The 22,534-nt window shown below is 45.3% G+C and overlaps 1 protein-coding gene across 1 annotated transcript; it reads left to right on the top strand.

The window, feature by feature from the left end:
- Positions 1-639: 639 nt before the first annotated feature.
- On the top strand, positions 640-19,989 carry LOC121005784 (gastrula zinc finger protein XlCGF8.2DB-like). Its single transcript, XM_040438549.1, has 4 exons — positions 640-668; positions 953-1,005; positions 16,366-17,452; positions 19,986-19,989. Exons 1-4 carry the CDS (start codon positions 640-642, stop codon positions 19,987-19,989), a joined length of 1,173 nt encoding a protein of 390 aa, XP_040294483.1.
- Positions 19,990-22,534: the final 2,545 nt, after the last annotated feature.

Below are 22,534 nucleotides of genomic sequence, written 5' to 3' on the forward strand. Positions count from 1 at the left end.
GAAACAAATGGGATGTAGGTCTACTGTGTCTCTTGAATAGATTTGTCTATTCCCAAGAACATTATTTAAATGGCCTCCCTGGTCTACATCATTTAACCCCTGTACAGGGATCTGGACTTTGCTGCAGGGGAACCACCATGATGTTATCTCTTGAGGTAATCTCTGTACAAGTGACTGCTGACCCACTGAGGTTAAGGGACACTGATGCAGAGCACAAAGAGATCATGCCGAACTGAAGTCAGGGCAGGCAGAGTAGATGCAATGGGACAAGCAGTCTGATGTCAGGGTAAGAACGGAGATCATGCTAGGGTCAGGCAACAAAGAGTGAAATCCAGTATTCAGGCAGAAATTGATACACAGAGCAGACATACAAGCTAATGACACTCATTTGCAGAAAACTAGGGTACTAGAACCTATTGGTCAGGCCCCTTGCTATGACTGGTAGAGCTGGAGAGAGCATGTGCACATGGCCTATGGCAGGGGTGGGCAACTTGTGATACTCCAGCTGTTGTGAAACTACAACTCCCAGCATGCATACTTGCTCTGCTCTTCTCAGAACTCTCATAGGAATAAATGGAGCATGCTGGGAATTGTAGTTTCACACCAGTTGGAGTGCCGCAGGTTGCCAGCTTTTGCCCTATGGGCATAGAGAGCAGACCTCAGGCCATGTGAGAGGGTGAGAGGAACTCTGCCTAAGACTTGAAGCTCTGAAGTGGGTGAGCAAGGCAATGGACTTGCCCACTAGCTAGAAAGGAACGGCCAGTGTGGACCACCACCATAACAGATAACTGCTGTCATTTCATCACTGGTTGTCCTGCTAATTACTGATCTTTCTGGTCATATAAAACCTTCCACACGACTTCTCCAACTGTCTGATGACTTCTACAATATTTGTTTCACAGCTTGTGAATCCGGGTGAAGATCTGAACATTATATATGTTACAGAGACAGATGTGAGGGGTGATGAGCAGAGTATAGAGGACATTCCTACAGATAACCATCCAGGTGAGTAGTAACCACTAAGTAAAGCCGAGAAGACTCACAGATTGTACTCATTCACTGGATACTGATTCCTCATTCCACTTTCAGGTACTGGTGGCAGTTTGAGGGGCACATACTTTCTGACAGGTTCCCTTTACTAGCACACAATTCTTACTACTACATGGGGTCCTACAGTATTGACCAGAAGTTAGGGTTTATCCCCTATTCTTCTAACTTCTATAAACCTTCTTTCAGCAGTACTTAGAGGCTTCACTTACACTTCAGAATTTTGGGGAATCGGAAAGAGTCTTATGGCAGAGTAACCACCGGGGCAGAGTAAACAGGGGGAATTGAAAGAGCCACCGCTGATCATTAGCAGCTGCCTGTCTGTCAGTAAAGATCTCAGAATGTCCTGGAGTAAGGAAGTAATCACAGGATAGAATCCCCAGTGGTCAGTGACAGCCTGCTGTGGTGTTCTGCTCACCCTCTCCTGATAAAGACTTTAGTGCTATCCCCCATTCTCCTTCTAGGCTCTGACCAATCTCACTATGGTTATGGTGGCTGTCTAATGGTCCCCTTGTTGATACTTCAGGGAGTAGATTAGTGAGGATAGTCATGGTGTGACAAATATTGTATGTACAGAGCGGTTTATAGCTGAGCAGTTCTATATTTGCCGTCCACCATGTGTTAATGAAATGAGAGGGAAATACTACAGCCACCTGTAGACTCCATCCAGTATCCCAAAAATAATTATCCTCTGTTGTCTTGCATGAAAAGTTAAATTTTATTATTCCAGTAAAAAAAAATTATAACTGTCTGGGTATATTATAAATAAAGTGCGGCCATTATTAATAATCCATTAATCTCACAGACATCGTCGGCTAACCCCACATATTTAGTACAATTATCGATATGCTCGGGGATCCCTGTGCAAGGCTAATCACAAATGACCACAGAGAAACAAAAGAATGAGGATAACTTATAAGATGTATTGGTAAAAAAAAAAAAACATGGAAATATGCATTGTTTTTTTACATACAGTGGCTATACAATGCACCCCTTGAACTTTTCCACAATTTTTCTCATTACTCCGACAAACTTAAATGTATTTTATTGAAATGGATTTTATGGACAAAAAGGCAAATATGTGTGAAGTGAAAAGAAAATGATACAAGGTTTTCAAAATGTTTAAGAAAAAAAAATCTGGAAAGTGTGGCGTGCCTTTGTATTCAGCCCCCCTGAGTCAATACTTTGTAGGACCACCTTTCGCTGCAATTACAGCTGCAAGTCTTTTGGGATATTTCTCTACCATCTTTACACATCTAGAGGATGAGATTTTTGCCCATTCTTCTTTGCAGAAGAGCTCACGCTCAGTCAGATTGGATGGAGAGCGTCTGTGAACAGCAATTTTCAAGTCGTTCCACAGATTCTGAATGGGATTGAGGTCTGGACTGTGACTGGGCCAGTCTAACGCATGAAGATGCTTTGATGTAAACCATCCCATTGTAGCTCTGGCTGGATGTTTAGTGTCGTTGTCCTGCTGAAAGGCGAACCTCTGCCCCAGTCTCTACCAGGTTTTCCTCCAGGATTGCCTTGTATTTAGCTCCATCCATCTTCCCATCAACTCTGACCAGCTTCCCTGCCCCTGCTGAAGGAAAGCCTCCCCACAGCACGATGCTGCCACCACCATGTTTCACAGTGGGGATGGTGCGTTCATGGTGATGGGCAGTGTTAGTTTTCCACGACACAAAGCGTTTTGCATTTAGGCCAAAAAGACTTTGGTCTCATCTGACCGGAGAACCTTCTTCCACATATTTGCTGTGTCCTCTACATGGCTTGTGGCAAAGTACAAACGGGACTTCTTATGGCCTGCATTCAAAAATGACTTTCTTCTTGCCACTCCTCCATAAAGGCCAGATTCGTGGCGTACACAACTAATAGTTGTCCTGTGGATGGATTCTCCCACCTAAACTGTGGATCTCTAAAGTTCCTTCAGAGTGACCATGGGCCTCTTGGCTGCTTCTCTAATTGCTGCTCCTTAAGTTGTTCAAGGCTTGGGATTTTTTTTATAACCTAACCCTGCTTTACACTTCTCCACATATTTATTCACCTGTCTGGTGTGTTCCTTGGTTTTCATGATGCTGTTTGATCACTAATGTTCACTAACAAACCTGTACCCTTCACAGAACAGCTGTAGTTATACTGAGGAGAAATTACTTACAGACGGACTCTATTTACTAATTAGGTGACTTCTGAAGGCAGTAGATCACACTGGATTTTATTTAGGGGTATCAGAGTACAGGGGGCTGAATACAAATGCACGACACACTTTTCAGATTTTTATTTATAAAAAATTTGGAAAACTATGTATCATTTTCTTGTGTTGGTCAATTACATAAAATCTCAATAAAAATATATTTAACATCTTAAGGAGCCAGGACGAGAATGCTCGTCCTAACGGGCCGGTACTTAGTGCCCCAGGACGAGCATTCTTGTCCTGCGGTCCTTCCTCCCCCCCAGCGTGCGGTGCCGCGATCAGCGGCAGAGATCCAGCTGTTACTGACAGCCGGATCCCTGCTGCATCCACCAGCATCGGTGATAACGCCGATGCCCGTAGATTAACCCCTCATATGCCACGGTCAGCGCTGACCGCGGCATATGGGAGGTTTGTGCTCCCTCTCCTTAGCCATCGGGTCCCCGCACTGTGGTGGCGGGGACCTGATGGTTGACATGGCAGCCCCAAGCCATTCCAAAGCCTTGGGGCCCGGCATGTACGGAGGCCTATGAGGCCCAGCCCCCAGGCTAGGTCTCATAGGCAGACTATTATTGTATTACACTGTGTAATGCACTGATAGTCAATGTAGTACAATATAGATGTATTGTGCTGCATTGAAACAGGGATCAGACCTTGTAATGTTGAAGTCCCAGAGTGGGACAAAAAATAAAGTGAAAAGAGAAGTTAAAAAAATATTAAAAGTCCTTTTCCCAAAATAAAGTAAATTATTTTTTTGTAAAAAATAGGTAAAAAAAAAAAAGTAGACATAATAGGTATCGCCGTATCGACCGGCTCTATAAAAATTTCATATCACCTAACCCCTTAGGTGAACACCGTCACAATCGCCCAAAAAATAAAAAAAAATATGGCTCTTAGACTATGGAGACACTAAAATATGCTTTTTTTTCTTTTTTGTTTCAAAAATGCTTTTATTGTGTTAAATGTAAAAAAAAAAAAAAAAAGTTGACATATTAAGTATTGCCGCGTCCGTAACAACTTGCTCTAAAAAAATACCACATGACCTAACCCCTCAGATGAACACCGTAAAAAAAACAAAATAAAAACGGTGTCAAAAGCCTTTTTTTGTTGACCTTACATCACAAAAAGTGTAATAGCAAGCGATCAAAAAGTCATATGCACCCCAAAATAGTGCCAATTAAACCGTCATCTCATCTCGCAAAAAATGACATTCTACCTAAGACAATATCCCAAAAAATAAACTATGGCTCTCAGATTATGGAGACACTAAAACATGATTTTTGTTTGTTTAAAAAATGCTGTTATTGTGTAAAACTTAAATAAAAAAGTGTACATATTAGGTATCGCTGCGTAGGAACCTGCTGTATAAAAATATCACATGACCTAACCTCTCAAGTGGACACTGTAAAAAATCAAAAATAAAAACAGTGCCAAAAAAATGATTTTTTTTGCCACCTTACATCACAAAAATTGCAACACCAAGCGATCAAAAAGGTGTATGCCCCCCAAAATAGTACCAATACAACCGTCACCTCATCCAGCAAAAAATGAGCCCCTACCTAAGAAAATCGGTAAAAAAATAAAAAGCTATCACTCTCAGACAATGGAGACAGTAAAATATGATTTTTTTGTTTCAAAAGTGCTATTATTGTGCTAAAGGGAAATAAAACAAAAAAGTAGACATATTATTAGGTATTGCTGCGTCCGTTACAACCTGATCTATAAAAATATCACATGTCCTAACCACTCAGATGAACACCGTAAAAAAATAAAATAGTGTGTCAAAAAAGAATTTTTTTTTGTCACCTTAACATCACAAAAAGTGTAATACCAAGCGATCAAAAAGTCATATGCACCCTAAAACAGTACCAATCAAACCGTCATCTCATACCGAAAAAAATGAGCCCCTACATAAGACAGCTGCCCAAAATTTTTAAAAAACTATGGCTTTCAGAATATGGAGACACTAAAAAATTTTTTTTTTTAAAAAAAAAGCTTTATTATGTAAAACTGAAACAAACAAACAAAAAAAGTTTATTTTTAGTATTGTCGTGTCCGTAACAACCCTCTCTATAAAAATACCACATGATCTAACCTGTCAGATGAACATTGTAAATAACAAAAGATAAAAACAGTGCCAAAACAGCAATTTTTTGTTACCTTGCCTCACAAAAAGTGTAATATAGAGCAACGAAAAATCATATGTACCCTAAAATAGTACCAACAAAACTGCCACCTTATCCCTTAATTTTCAAAATGGGGTCTTTTTTTTGGAGTTTCTACTCTAGAGGTGCATCAGGGGGTATTCAAATGTGACATGGCAGCCTAAAATTATCCCAGTGAAATCCACCTCCCAAAAACCATATGGAATTCCTTTCCTTCTGCGCCCTGCCGTGTGCCCATACAGCAGTTTACGACCACATATGGGGTGTTTCTGTAAACTACAGAATCAGGGCAATAAATATTGAGTTTTGTTTGGCTGTTACCCCTTTCTTTTTTATTAAGCCGCTGGAGGAGGTGAACATTGCCATTTGTAGAATCTGTGGGCAGAAGGTGAAGCATGGCCAGGGTGCCAATGTTGGCACCACGGCCCTGCGTCAACATATGCAGCATCACCATAAAGTGACCTGGGAGAATCGTGGCTCCAATGTGATGGTCCAGCCTGCCGCAGCAACCTCTGCATCACCTAGTGGCACGCACCCGATTTCAGCCAGTCAAGGCTCCACCACCTCAGCCGAAGTGAGCTGTCTGTCCTTCCCATCATCTAACGTTCCTGATGCTCCTGCTCCTCGCCCTCCTACTCCTCGTCAGTCATACCGTCGGCAATCGACCACCAAAGCGATTGCCAAGAGACAACAGTATGCGTGCACTCATCTAACAGCGCAGAAGCTGAACGTGCTCCTGGCCAAGTTGCTGTTGCTGCAGTCCCTCCCTTTCCAAGTGGTGGACTCTACACCCTTCAGAGAACTGATGGCTTGTGCCAAGCCAAGGTGGAGAGTCCCAAGCTGTCATTTCTTTGCCAAAAAGGCAGTACCAGCCCTGCCGGTGTCTGCCAAAGTGCACTGAACATGCTCCTGGCCAAGTTGCTGTTGCTGCAGTCCCTCCCTTTCCAAGTGGTGGACTCTACACCTTTCAGAGAACTGATGGCTTGTGCCAAGCCAAGGTGGAGAGTCCCAAGCCATCATTTCTTTGCCAAAAAGGCAGTACCAGCCCTGCCGGTGTCTGCCAAAGTGCACGGCGGCGCGCCGACAAGTGGAGCTATAACTACAGTCAAGGACAATATATGTCCTTTACGGCCCACTGGGTAAATGTAGTTCCTGCTCAGCCAAACCAGCAACTTGGCCAGATGACGGGCCTCACTCCGTTGGTCCTGCAACAATGTCCGCCTCTGCCTCCTCATCCACCACCGTGTCCTCAGTCGCCACTGCAGGGACTATTCACAGTGCTCCTCGAGCATACAACATGTGCAGGGCAGGGCGGTGTCATGCTGTTCTACACCTCGTTTGCCTGGGCGAACGGAGTCGCACAGGGGAGGAACTGCCCGGTGTCCTTCATGGAGAAATTGAATCCTGGCTTTCTCAGCGACAACTCAAAATCTGAACCATGGTGACTGACAACGTGAAGAACATGGTGTCGACGCTGCGTCAAGAAGGGTTGAGCCATGCTCCCTGTATGGCGCACGTGTTCAATCTGGTTGTCAAGCGGTTCCTGAAGTCTTCCACCCATGTCTGAAGAACATGGTGTCAGCGCTGCGTCAAGAAGGGCTAAGCCATGCTCCCTGTATGGCGCACGTGTTCAATCTGGTTGTCAAGCGGTTCCTGAAGTCTTCCACCCATCTGCAAGACATCCTAAAAACGGCCAGGAAACTTTGCATGCACTTCAGCCACTCGTACACCGCCAAGCACACCCTCCTTGAGCTGCAGCAGCAGAACGGCGTCCCCCAACATAGGCTGATATTTGACGTTTCCACCCGTTGGAATTCCACCCTCCATATGTTGAACCGACTATACGAACAGAGAAAGGCCATAAACAACTTCTTGATGAGCCAAGCGAACAGGAGTACTCCCCTGTGTAACTTTGATGTCAGCCAGTGGCAGCTTATGAGTGACACCTGCCATTTGCTTTGAGGATGCCATGTTATTTGTCAGTCGCCAGGACTACGGGATGAAAAACGTCATTCCACTGCTTCATATCCTGGAACAGATGCTGGTAAATATGGCTGGTCAGGGGACTGGAGACGTGGTGCCTAGATCTCATGGCCACATGAGCCCTGTGGGGGCTGAACTGGAGGAGGACGAGGACATTGGGGCACAAGCAATGTGTAGCGAAATGGGTGGTTTATCTACACAGGTGACAGGAGAGGAGGAGCAGGAGCAGCCCGAGGAGCAAGCGGGAGATGAGGAAGAAGAGGCATATGACCCAGGCACAACGTGGCAGTATGCAGTGGAGATGGAGGCAGGAAGTCCCTCAAAGTCACTTGCGCAAATGGCCCACTGCATGCTCACTAGCTTGGGTAGTGACAGCCGAATTGTCACCATTCGGCAGAGGGATGACTTTTGGCTCTCCACCTTGTTGGACCCTCGCTACCGGTTCAAAATGGGGGCCCTTTTTACACCCGCTGAGAGGGAGGACAAACTGAACTACTATAGAGACCTCCTATGTAGTCAGTTGGCCGCTGCCTATCTGCGCCATCGTCCATCCTCTCGTAGGTCTGACCCGGGAGGCTCTCTGGTTCCACTGCCATGGCTGTTGTGGGAGGGGGGGTAGGAGCAGTACCAGCTCCATCAGCAGCAGCTTGAGTCTAAAGTCGATGATGAGCAGATTTCTTAACCCACCTAGTGAAGAAACTACTCGCCAGCAGCAGCTAGACCTGGAGCAGAACCTGAACCAGCAAGTGGTGGCATACTTAGACAGCACCCTGCCACCCCACATTGAACATCCAGTATGGCTACCCAGTAGCCCTGGAAAAGCTGTTCTGCCCGGCCAGTAGTGTGGCATCAAAGCGGTTGTTTAGTGCGGCGGGGGCCATAGTTACCCCAAGTAGAACTTACCTGTCCACCCAAAATGCGGAGAGACTGACCTTTGTCAAGATGAATTAGGCATGGATCAGCCAGGATTTCCACCCACCAATGCCTGATGCATCAGATTAGATCATCCATGCTGTCTCACCCAAACCTTGAAAAAAAGAGACCAGTTTATTCTGGCTACCTGCCTCAGCTACTGTTCTGATGCTGCCACCCGCCTGATGCCACACATCTGATGCCAAGTGCTCCTTCTTACACCCACCATCATCAGCGGGTACTGTTATTGACACCCACCTCCCCACTCTGTCACCGGGTCACTCTGTGGTCTTCTGATGCTGCTGCCACCTCACCACTCAGCTCTCCTCATGCTGCCACCTCCACACTCTGTCATTGTGCCACTCTGTGGCCTTCTTATTGTGCCACTCTATGGCCTCCTCATGCTGCTGCCACCTCCACACTATGTCACTTTGCCAGTCTGTGGCCTCCTCATGCTGCTGCTGCCACTTCCACACACTGTCATTGTGCCACTCTGTGGCCTTCTCATGCTGCCTCAAACTCCACACTATGTCACCTTGCCAGTCTATGGCTTCCTCATGCTGCTGCCACCTCCACACTATGTCACCTTGCCAGTCTATGGCCTCCTCATGCTGCTGCTGCCACCTCCACACTATGTCACCTTGCCAGTCTGTGGCCTCCTCATGCTGCCACCTCCACACTATGTCACCTTGCCAGTCTGTGGCCTCCTCATGCTGCTGCTAAATCAACACTATGTCACTGGGCCACTCTGGGGTCTCCTCATGCTGCTGCCACCTCCACACTATGTCACTTTGCCAGTCTGTGGCCTCCTTATGCTGCTGCTAACTCAACACTATGTCACTGCACCACTCAGGGCTGTATTGATTGGACCCTGGGCAAAAATTTACTTGGGCCCCCTGTATCCCGCCTTCCCACACCTTAGCAGGCAATCACGCCCTCCACCACAACACACACAAAAAAATCCACGCATCTGGTAGAGTACAGTGAATGACTGTAAATACTTCCAGTTCTGAAGACTCCAGCGGCTCAGGATCAGTGCTCTGGGCAGCTGGGCTCAGGCTGGAAGTGGGCACCGCTCTGCAGGAAGGAGACCAGGGCTCGGCTCACCCTAGCGTTACAGTGCACCCCAGCACCCCACAGTATGCAGTATAGCACCCTATAGTATACAAAAAACCCACAATATGCAGTATAGCACCCTATAGTATACAGCACCACACAGTATGCAGTATAGCACCCCACACTATACAGTACCCTACAGTATATAGTACAGCAGTATAGCAGCCCACAGTATACAACACCTCACAGTATACACCTCACAGTATACAGTAGAGCAGTATAGCACCTCACCGTATACAGCACCCCAAACTATACACGATACAGCCCCCCACACTATACAGTACAGCAGTATAGCACTCCACACTATACAGCACCCACAGTATACAGCCCACCACAGTATACAGTATAGCACTCCACAATATACAGCACCCACAGTATACAGGCCCCCCACAGTATACAGGCCCCCCACAGTATACAGCCCCACACAGTATACAGGCCCCCACACAGTATACAGCCCTCCCCACACAATATACAGCCCCCCACAGTATACAGCCCCCCACAGTATACAGGCCCCCCACAGTATAGAGGCCCCCCACAGTATACAGCCCCACACAGTATACAGCCCCCCCACAGTATACAGGCCCCCTCACAGTATACAGGCCCCCTCACAGTATACAGGCCCCCTCACAGTATACAGGCCCCCCTCACAGTATACAGGCCCCCCTCACAGTATACAGGCCCCACACAGTATACAGCCCCCCCCCCCCCACAGTATACAGGGCCCCCACAGTCATTATACAGCCCCCACCACAGTATACAGGCCCCCCACAGTATACAGCCCCCCACAGTATACAGCACCCCACTATACAGTAGTTTACAGTATATTAGCATAACAGCCCCTGTCACCTTTTTCTGATGTAATCTTCACAAAAAAAGCTCCACAGTTAAGGCAAACTTCTGATAGGACCTGTGATGACCTCATAGCCATGTGACCAGTAATATTGCTAGGTTACTGGTCACATGGTGATGATGTCATCTAAGGTCCTAGATTACACTCACAGCTCTCACAGACACAGTTCGCTGGCTGGAGTGACGGCAGGCATGGCAGCACCCCCTGTGTAGCTGACAGCCTGACACCCGGGGCAGTGGCTAGCAGGGCTCAAGAGGCAGCTGCCTTGGGCCCCCCAGGAGCAACTGGGCCCGGGGCAGCTGCCCCTTTTGCCCCTTGATAAAGACGGCCCTGGTGCCACTCTGTGGCCTCCTGATGCTACTGCCACCTCACCACTCAGGTGTCCTCATGCTGCTGCTAAATCAACACTATGTCAATCGGCCACTCTGGGGTCTCCTCATGCTGCTGCTGCCACCTCCACACTATGTCACCTTGCCAGTCTGTGGCCTCCTCATGCTGCTGTTAAATCAACACTATGTCAATGGGCCACTCTGTGGCTTCCTCATGCTGCTGCCACCCTAACACTATGTAAATGGGCCACTCTTTGGTCTTCTCATGCTGCCGCCACCTCCCCACTATGTCACTGGGCCACTCTGTGGTCTTCTCATGTTGCTCTTACCTCAACACTATGTCATTGGGCCACTCTGTAGACTTCTCAAGCTGTTCTCCGACCCTCCCCACTCCATGACTGGGCCACTATTTTGCCTTTTTGGTCTGGTTAACATCATCATTTATTTGACCCTTCTTCTGATCTGTCCAAAGGAAGGAAAAATGAGACGCACAACGGATCCTGTCTGTGTAGCAGCTGTAAGACCTGTATGGTCCCATCAGAATTAGCTTATGATTTGGTAGCCAAAAGCAGGAGTGGGTACAAAACACAGAAGACATGCAAATATTCCATTCACATGTCATTTCTGTTTTGGATCCACTCCTGTTTTTTTTGGCTTTAGCAATACTGATGGATTACTGACCAAATGCTGACTGAGTGAAGGCGGATGCTCAACAGACAGGATCCATTTTTTGGGGGGTTATTGTTCAAAGAAGGGGAAAATAATTAGTGACGTCAACACAAACTTACTGCTGACACCCTCTCCACTCTGTCAGGGGGGCGCTGGAATCAGCTGATCACGCTACAGTAGGATCTTGGGCCTCTGCACGGTTCTTTATACCTGGCGCTAACATCGACCTGTAAGGCTGAGTTCACACTTAAGTTATTTGGTCAGTTTTGGCCCTGTAACTGCCCAAATAAGTGAAGTGTGCAGTGATTCTAAGAGTGGCGCCAGTCATGTGCGTGTCATACTGAATCACAGTATTGTTTCACTACCACAGCAGACTCTCAATGCATGTTACTGCAAGGCACAGTGTTCTACACCACTATACAGGCTCTCTACAGCAAGGAAATAGCTGTTTTTTAAACACGATTCGCAGCGAATAAATTCGGATCGAATCAAATCTTTTAGGAAAATTTGGCAAATGGGCCGAATCAAATTTTTTAGAAATTCGGTTATCTCTAATGAACAGTGCAACATATGTGATCCTTCTGAAGACTAAACTGCTAACAGCACTGTAGAAGTGCCAGACACACCAAGGAATTTTTGAAGTTGAATGAACTCAATAGAAAGTCAATGAGTTATTTTGAAGTCATGGATTGGAAACATGGATTGTGCAGCAAAAATGGTTGCTGTTGTGATGAAAGTGTCGTTTCTGGATCAAGAGTTGAATGTGCTGAAAACTGTTGGAATCAATGCCTAAGAGGTTGAAATACCGGATGCTCGTAACTCCAGATTGAACATTTATGGCGAAATTTGGGTGCAACCAATAATTTATTAAAAATGGACAACAACAACACCATTTTGAAGAGGTTAGGCGGGGCAAGAACCAACAAAATGAGATGTGTGGGATATAGATTGGAAGCTCTCAAAAAGATCTATCAGAATGTGTGTTTGTAAAAGGAGGAATTGCTTTTCTTTGTGTGTTTAAAACTGCTGAACAAATTTCTTTTTTGCGAAAGTCGTAATTTAACGCCATGCTGCGTAGCCCACGTCAGACCTAGGATGTCTTTCAGATTTAGTTGGTGGTGTAGGTATCTGTGGGCTCATCAAATTATATGTGGTTCGGGCGCATAGTTTTAAAGATATTTATTGTTTAATACACCTCGGAATGGCTGCAATGGAAAACGGGCGTGCAGAAATGGCGTTTGCGAGCTCACCGAGTCAGCACCTGCTCATCAAGGGTTTTGTGTACTATGAAATACTGTATGCTTGTAGCTCCAGAGTGAACGATTATGGTGGAGCCAATATTAAAGGACTAAAAACAGAACACAAACGCAGACGTTTATCGGGGCTTGGGCTGGTCCTTCTTTGGGTGAACGGGCAAGTGAGGGCTCAAATCGATCGTCTGACACAGGCGGACGAAGTGACAATGAAATTTTGCGGACCAGACTGACGGTCCAGGTTTCATCTTTCATTGTCCTCCCTTAGTGCCGTGGAACCAGAAAGTCGCGTGGGGGATTGGCGGCACTGTCAGTGCAAAACTTCCGGGGTCGGTAGGCCACCACCCACCCCACCAGTGCCATATTTCTCCTTTCAAGCGTACTCTACTAAGAGGCACTGTCGCTAGAAGCTATTGAGTTTGAAGAAACTAATAAAGGAGGACACTTCATGTACTAAAACGTGTGTACCATTACTGTCAACTCATCTATTATCCTGTTTGTCCCAATTAATTTGCACAGTATTGTGCCTATAGTAAAGGACTTCTCCTCAAATATTTATTAGTGCACAGTTATTTTTAAAGAATCTGTATCGGAAAATGTTTAGAAAATGGTAGTTGAAACAACCAATTGACTTTCACAGATGTGGAATATATATTGCTTGTGATGATCTATGTGGCAATGTGTAGCTGCAAGAAATAAGAAGACCACACAAGAACTATGTTGAAGAGACTTCAACAGATACAAGATACAAATACAGGAAAAGTAACCCTGTTGGTAAGACACATTAGATATTACCATCAAGGTGGTCCCAAGGCTCCAAATTTCTAAGAACTTCAGCTAATTAAACTAGCCCCCAGAAAAAAAAAAGAAAATTTGGATAATTTTATTCTAAAAGATGAAGCCAGATGACTCTATCAGCTGTGTGCATTGAGCCCAGGAGGCCTGAATGAGGACTTTGGGAAGTCTTTCTACAAGATTTTGGACTGTGTCTGTAGGAATTTTTGCTTATTCATCCAGAAAAGGATTTATGAGGTCAGACAATAATGTTGGCTTACAATCTCTGTTGTAGTTCATCCCAAAGATTTTGGATGGGGTTGAGATCAGGGCTCTGTGCGGCCTGTCCAGACAAGTTCTTTTACACCAAACTCTCCCAACCATGCCTTTATGGATCTTGCTTTGTGCACTGGGGCACTGTCATGCTGGAACAGAAAAGGAACTTCCCCAGACTGTTTCCTCAAAGTTGGAAGCATACAATTGTCCAAAAATGTCTTGCTATGCTGAAACATTAACATTTACCTTCACTGGAACTAAGGGCCTACGCCCTGAAAACACTCCCACAGCATTATTCCCTCCTCCATCATACTTTACAGCTGGCACAATGTAGTCAGGCAGGTAACATTCTCCTGGCATTTGCCAATCCCAGACTCCTCATTATAATACTAATAATCTTTTAATTATATAGCGCTACCATATTCCACAGCGCTTTACAATTCAGAGGGTACATGTACAAATGGAAACAGACATGGCAGAGTTATAGGCTGATATACAACTGAAACACTAGGAGTAAGTGATCTGCTTACAATCTATGAGGAAATGAGGGTGGCACAAAAAGTAAAATTGTTTGGTCCAGCCATCTTTGTATTAGAGAGAATGGTACAAATGGAGCTGCATCAGCTAGTGCATTGGGTGTGTAGTGTGTAAATTAAATAGAGAATTATCAGTTTAGGAACCATAAGCCTGGAGTAGTCAAGGTGAGAGTAAATCAAAGCAACAAGAGTTTTAGCCAGTTCCACAGATGCAGACGACAAGAGCGTGCAAGTTGACTATCGGAATCAAACATAACCCCAAGTTAGCGGGCCTGCTGCCCAGGAGTTATGGCAGTACTACTGACTAAAATTTAGATATAAGTTTTAGGTCGGTTGGTAGATAAGGGAAGACAAATTCAGTTTTTGAGAGATTCAGTTTCAGATAGAGAGAGTATATGTCATCAGCATAGAGATGGTACTGAAAACCAAATCTCCTGTTGGTCTGTCAGATAGAGGCTGTGGGTAGAAAAGAGTAGATGACCTAGAACTGAACCCTGAGGAACCCCAAAAGGAAGAGAGGATGTAGAACCAGCGAATGGTAGACTGAAAGAACGGCCAATGAAATAGAAATAAAACCAAGAAAGAGCAGTGTCCTTAAAGCCAATAGAGTGAAGCATGGTGAGGAGAATGGCTACCATACAAAATGTTGCAGAGAGATCCAGAAGAATCTGTAGAGAATAGTTGCCATTCCTTGTTGCTGTCAGGAGATCATTTGACACTTTAGTAAGGGCTGTTGCTATAGAGTGTAGAGGGAAAACGCCAGATTGTAAGGAGTCAACAAGAGAGTGAGCAGAAAGGTAACTTGTTAGGTGAGAGTAGAACAGACGTTCCAGCAGTTTAGAGATAAAGGGGAGGTTAGAGAAAGGTTAGTAATTAGCAGGCCAGGTTGGTCAAGAGACCTTTTTTTTGTAGTGGGATTAAAATGTTATGTTTAAAAGAGGACAGAAAGAACCCAGAAGAGAGAGGAGTTAAATATTGTAGTTAGGTGAGTAATGACAGCTGAAGAGAGGGACTGGAAGAGTTGTGAGAGAATAGGATTACTGCTGCAGGTCGTGAGTTGAGAAGAAGATAGGAGCCTATATACTTTTTCTGATATAAAGATAGGGTCAAGTAAAGAGAGAGAAGAAAATGAAATGTGTGGGAGAGAGGGGATCAAAATTGGTTGGAGACTGGGATATTATTTCCTGCTGGATGTTATCAATCTTATCTTTGAAGTAAGTGGCCATGTCTTCAGCACAGCGGTCAGTGATGAGCACTGTAACATTAGAGCTTAGAAGAGAGTAAAAAGTATCAAAAGGTTGTTGGAGTGTACTGGGAACTGCTTCTTCCAGGGAGGTCTTGAGGGTGTAGTTGTAATGATTGGCAGCCAGATCCGAACAAGAGAGGGAAGAGATTGGGGCCAGTGCTAACTGTAGGGTGCCCATAAGTTTCTGAAGGTTAACGGTGTGTAGGTTTCTGTATGTGTGAAAAGTAGGAATGTCATGAGAAGAGTGAGAGATCTTTATAGTAAAAGAAAGAAGATTGTGGTCAGAAAGTAGAACAGTGAGTTGGTAAAGTCAGAGAATGAGCAAAGATGGAAAAAAGACTAGATCAAGCTTTTTTCTGTCTTTGTGTGGCAGAGGAAGTAAGTTGTAAGAAGCCAGGAGAGGAGGCTATAAAAATGAAAACGATCGTCAATGAGGATGTTGAAATCACCTATAATAAGAGTTGGTTATTTGAATGATAGGAAGTGAGGAAACCACTCAACAGAGTGATCCCCAAATTGGTAGGGTGAGCTTGTGGGACAATTGGCAATAGAAACTCACAGTGGGTGTGAGAGGAAGTCTCTGAATGTGTGAACCTCAGAAAAGAGGAATGTGAGAAAGGGTGCAGGGAAATGACTTGAAATGTGCACTGTGGAGAAAATAGTATGCCATGCCTGTCATCATATTTTGGGATATAGGAAAAGTGTAGCCCACCATAGAATAGAGCACCAGGGAAAGAGGTATTGGGATGTTGAAACTGAGCTTCTGCAAGGGCCAGCAAATTGAGACACTTTGAGAGGAAGAGGTCATGGATAGTGAGGAGTTTGTTGCACAGCAACTGAGAATTCCAGAGAGCACATTTGAGAGGATCTGTTTTCCCACCGCTGTCATTGGCATTGACGGTCATTGAAGTTTGCTCCATGGCTTGTAATTTGTGCTGAATTTTTGTAAATGTTATAAAACATTAATATAATATTATGGTTATATTATCTAAAATAATAAAATCTGATTTATTTTTGGCAGATGACTGCAGCAGGAGCTCAGAGGAACATCTGATAACATCAGATTTTCAAGTAGATTATCATGGTCTTAAGCAAGATACATATGAAGAGCATGCCATTATCCCAGATGTACCCTTCACCAGTCATAGCGAAGATCCGTCATCTGATCCTTTGGATTGGTTCCAAACTTCTGATTCATCACAGACTATAACCCAAAATAAAAGACACATTAGTGGTGCTCAACATCAAAGAACTCACACAGGGAAGAAGGCTTTTTCATACACACAATGTGGGAAATATTATAGCATTAAATCAGCTCTTGTTACACATCAGGGAATTCACACAGGGGAGAAGCCATTTTCATGTTCTGAATGTGGAAAACGTTTTAACCATAAATCAAATCTTTTTAAACATGAGAAACTTCACACAGGGGAGAGGCCATTTTCCTGTTCAGAATGTGGAAAATGTTTTAATCAGAAATCACATCTTGTTAAACATGAGAAATTCCACACAGAGGAGAAGCCATTTTCCTGTTCAGAATGTGGAAAATGTTTTAACCACAAATATGATGTTGTTAAACATGAGAGAATTCACACAGGGGAGAAGCCATTTTCCTGTTCAAAATGTGAAAAACGTTTTAACCAGAAATCGGATCTTGTTAAACATGAGAGAATTCACACAGGGGAGAAGCCATTTTCCTGTTCAGAATGTGGAAAATGTTTCAAACAAAAATCAGATCTTATTGTACATGAGAGAATTCACACAGGGGAGAAGCCGTATTCATGTTCAGAATGTGGAAAATGTTTTTCAGATAATTCACAATTCGTTAAACATCAAAAAATTCACACAGGAGAGAAGCCATTTTCATGTCCAGAATGTAGAAAATGTTTTACAGATAAATCACATCTTGTAACACATCAGAGAATTCACACAGGGGAGAAGCCATTTTCATGTTCTGAATGTGGAAAACATTTTAGTGATAAAGCAGTTCTTGTTAAACATCAGAGAATTCACACAGGGGAAAAGCCATTTTCATGTTCCGAATGTGGAAAATGTTTTAACCAGAAATCAAATCTTGCCAAACATCAGAGAATTCACACAGGGGAGAGGCCATTTTTATGTTCCGAATGTGGGAAACGTTTTACAGAGAAATCACATCTTGTTACACATCAGAGAATTCACACAGGGGTGAAGCCATATTCATGTTCAGAATGCGGGGAATCTTTCAAACAGAAAGCAAGCCTTGTCACACATCAAAGAGGTCACACCGGGGTGAAGCCATTTTCTTGTTTAGTATGTGGAAAATGTTTTTACCAGAAATCCTGCCTTGTTAAGCATGAGAGAATTCACATAGAGGTGAAGCCATTTTCCAGTCCTGAATGTCAACTTTAATGACATAAAGAAATTATGCAGGAATTTTTTTTTTATGTCCACAATGTGGGAATGGGTTTTATCCACAAATCACATCTTCTTAAACAATAAAGTGAGTCTGTCACCAGGAAATGTATTGATAAACCAGGCTCAATGCCCTGTAGGGTTAGCTAAGCCAAATTGAATAACTTTCACTTAGGAATGCATTGCTTCATTCTGGAGAAAAGGTACTTATAGTTAATATGCAGATTAGAAGTTAAGTGCATTGAAGGTGGCCCGTGCACCATTGTTCCTCAGTATACACCTCCCTGTGTTTGTTGGCTGATAGGGCTATGCAAGATGACTAGGCAGGAACTTGGTCCTGTCAATCCTGAAGTAAAGGGAGGGGCTGGCAGAGAAAACAGGAAGAGCACGGGTGCACAGTGCTTAAGTCCGCCCTCAGTGCACTTAACTGCTCATTTGCAAATGGATTAAAAGTACTTCTCTAGAATTTAGAAATTGATCTGTTAGTGAACGGTATCATTACATTCAGCTGAGCTAGACATACAAGGCATTGTGCCTGGTGTACCAGTGAATTTCCTGGGGACAGACTCCCTTTAAACAACTGGAAAGAATAATATGAGAAAAAAGACAGTAGTTAACATCAAGTCATGTATTATAGAAGAGTGAGGGAAATCAGTTAAGAGCACTAAATGACGGTTAAGGCTATGATACGACCCTAGCAGTGGGATGCCCATGTGGCTCACCGCTAATTGCCTGGACTCCCCTGTAATTGTTGGCCGCTCCTCTACATTCTGATTGTTTTTAATACCCTGTACAAACGCTGCATGCGGATCCTGCTGCTTGCATCGTGAACGTGCAGCCTAAGAAATGTATGCAATTACAAATAAATGTCTGTTATCTATACAGCAGATAGAATCTAGATAACATCTATATATCCACCATGTGCAGAGAATATTTCCCAGTGAAGACAATGTGTCACTAGGTATAGCTGCCCTGAGAGAGCGTGACTACTGCACAAAACCAAGTAAGTGGCACTACACTGTAATCGGGGGGGATCCGTCACCAGTTTTTTCAGACTTTATATAACTGTGTCTCAGAACATATACCAGTCATTAATAAATATGGTTTTTAGGCCGATATCTTTTTATTCTTTAGATAAGATATTGCCTGGAGTTGATTTTATCCTTGTGCTGAACTGACATGCTTTGCTTTGGATTTACTACCTCTGTTAGATTCGTGCACCAGAGTGGAACAGGGGGCCACAGATTGCTGCAGTCAATCTGTAGGGAGAGTAGTGGGGGGGCATTAAAGAGACATTCTGTGGGGGCCAGGAGGGAGAGAATAGGTGACAACAGCAGGACAGAGGGAGGTGGTGGGCAGCTAGTTTTCCTACGTGACATACTCTCCTGCTACAGTATGTCCCCAGCGCTGTGCTAGGCCTGGATGACATTGACATGCCCTCAAAGTTCCCACCACTACAGCATACCACAAGTAAAGCTACACCTCGTCACACAGCTGCATCTCGTGTCATTGCATGGGATGAGGCGTTGGCAAAGGCAGACAATGGGCCCTTAAAAAGCTTGAAGTGGCATTGTTCATATCTACAGGAGTGAGAACCTCCACAGGAGCCTGGAGCTTCAAAAGAGTCCCGTTCTGGTGGGCAGGCTCTCTGTCTTGGTCACACTACTCAAAGCATCATATTCCTCTACAAATGTAGATTAAAGGGGTTGTCCGGGTTCAGAGCTGAACCCGGACATACCTCCATTTTTACCCAGGCAGCCCCCCTGACATGAACATCAGAGCAGTTCATGCTCCAATGCTCTCCTTTGCCCTGTGCTAAATCGTGCAGGGCAAAGGCATTTTCAAGAGTTCCGGTGACGTACCGGGCTCTGCCTGGGACTGCCAGGAACCCCGGTGACGTCACCGGCACTGATGGGCGGGCTTTAGCGCTGCCCTAGCCAGTAAAACGGCTAGGGCAGTGCTAAAGAATGCCCATCTGAGGCGGTGACGTCACCGAACACATTGCCGGGCGAAAGCTTCCACCCGGCAGTGTGTTGTAAACAAAAGAACCCGTGCCCTGCGTGATCTAGAGCAAGGGAGCGCATCGGAGTATGAGATGCTCCGATGCTAGCATCAGGGGGTCTGCCTGCACTGTAATGGGGGGGGGATCAGTCACCAGTTTTTTGAGACTTTATATAACTGTGTCTCAGAACATGTACCAGTCGTTAATAAATATAGTTTTTGGGCCAATGTCTTTTTATTCTTTAGATGATGAGATATGGGCCCTGGTCCATTGAATCTGGTTTCAGCTGTGCAAGGAAGGCATTGGCAAAGGCAGACAATGGGCCCTTGTAAAACTTGAAGTGGCATGGTTCATATCTACAGTAGTGAGAACCTCCACAAGAGCCTGAAGCTTCAAAAGAGTCCCGTTCTGGTGGGCAGGCTCTCTGTCTTGGTCACACTACTCAAAACATCATATGCCTCTACAAATGTAGATTAAAGGGGTTGTCCGGGTTCAGAGCTGAACCCGGACATACCTCCATTTTCACCCAGGCAGCCCCCCTGACATGAACATCAGAGCAGTTCATGCTCCAATGCTCTCCTTTGCCCTGTGCTAAATTGCGCAGGGCAAAGGCATTTTCAAGAGTTCCGATGACGTACCGGGCTTTCCCTGGGACTGCCAGGAAGCCCGGTGACGTCACCGGCACTGATGGGCGGGCTTTAGCGCTGCCCTATACAGTAAAACGGCTAGGGCAGCGCTAAAAAATGCCCATCTGAGCCGGTGACGTCACCGAACACACTGCCGGGCGGAAGCTTCCACCCGGCAGTGTGTTGTAAACAAAAGAACCCGTGCCCTGCGTGATCTAGAGCAGGGCAAGGGAGCGCATCGGAACATGAGATGCTCCGATGCTAGCATCAGGGGGGCTGCCTGGGTGAAAATATGGGTATGTCCGGGTTCAGCTCTGAACCCGGACAACCCCTTTAAGTTCTTCCTTTGGAATAAACCATTGTGACCTTGCTCCATTGCCTTAATGAAGCCTGCTCCTGGCTGCTGTTCCTGGTATCTACTGGGTCCAACCCTGAGCTATTCCTCTACACTGCAATATCAACTGGTTCTGAGTTTGAGGAGTTCACCTGGTCGCCGTTTCCAGTGTCTCAATAGCTTAATCCAATACCTATTCCTAGTTGCAGCTCCCAGTATTTATTGGTACCACATTAGATCTACACTGCTCAAAAAAATAAAGGGAACACTTAAACACCACAATGTAACTCCAAGTCAATCACACTTCTGTGAAATCAAACTGTCCACTTAGGAAGCAACACTGAGTGACAATCAATTTCACATGCTGTTGTGCAAATGGGATAGACAACAGGTGGAAATTATAGGCAATTAGCAAGATACCCCCAATAAAGGAGTGGTTCTGCAGGTGGTAACCACAGACCACTTCTCAGTTCCTATGCTTCCTGGCTGATGTTTTGGTCACTTTTGAATTCTGGCGGTGCTTTCACTCTAGTGGTAGCATGAGTTGGAGTCTACAACCCACACAAGTGGCTCAGGTAGTGCAGCTTATCCAGGATGGCACATCAATGCGAGCTGTGGCAAGAAGGTTTGCTGTGTCTGTCAGCGTAGTGTCCAGAGCATGGAGGCGCTACCAGGAGACAGGCCAGTACATCAGGAGACGTGGAGGAGGCCGTAGGAGGGCAACAACCCAGCAGCAGGACCACTACCTCCGCCTTTGTGCAAGGAGGAACACTGCCAGAGCCCTGCAAAATGACCTCCAGCAGGCCACAAATGTGCATGTGTCTGCTCAAACGGTCAGAAACAGACTCCATGAGGGTGATATGAGGGCCCGACGTCCACAGGTGGGGGTTGTGCTTACAGCCCAACACCGTGCAGGACGTTTGGCATTTGCCAGAGAACACCAAGATTGGCAAATTCGCCACTGGCGCCCTGTGCTCTTCACAGATAAAAGCAGGTTCACACTGAGCACATGTGACAGAGTCTGGAGACGCCGTGGAGAACGTTCTGCTGCCTGCAACATCCTCCAGCATGACCGGTTTGGCATTGGGTCAGTAATGGTGTAGGGTGGCATTTCTTTGGAGGGCTGCCAGAGGTAGCCTGACTGCCATTAGGTACCGAGATGAGATCCTCAGACCCCTTGTGAGACCATATGCTGGTGCGGTTGGCCCTGGGTTCCTCTTAATGCAAGACAATGCTAGACCTCATGTGGCTGGAGTGTGTCAGCAGTTCCTGCAAGACGAAGGCATTGATGCTATGGACTGGCCCGCCTGTTCCCCAGACCTGAATCCAATTGAGCACATCTGGGACATCATGTCTCGCTCTATCCACCAACGTCACGTTGCACCACAGACTGTCCAGGAGTTGGCAGATGCTTTAGTCCAGGTCTGGGAGGAGATCCCTCAGGAGACCGTCCGTCACCTCATCAGGAGCATGCCACACACACTACTGAGCCTCATTTTGACTTGTTTTAAGGACATTACATCAAAGTTGGATCATCCTGTAGTGTGTTTTTCCACTTTAATTTTGAGTGTGACTCCAAATCCAGACCTCCATGGGTTAAAAAAATTGATTTCCATTTTTTAATTTTTGTGTGATTTTGTTGTCAGCACATTCAACTATGTAAAGAACAAAGTATTTCAGAAAAATATTTAATTAATTCAGATCTAGGATGTGTTATTTTTGTGTTCCCTTTATTATTTTGAGCAGTGTACTACTGGCTGTGGCTCATGGAATCTCCTGGGCTTGTGTTCCTGCTTCCCATCTGTGTCCCTAGTGCTCCATGTCTTGTCCCTGG

Source organism: Bufo bufo, chromosome 6 (genome assembly GCF_905171765.1).
Source record: "Bufo bufo chromosome 6, aBufBuf1.1, whole genome shotgun sequence".
NCBI lineage: Eukaryota > Metazoa > Chordata > Amphibia > Anura > Bufonidae > Bufo > Bufo bufo.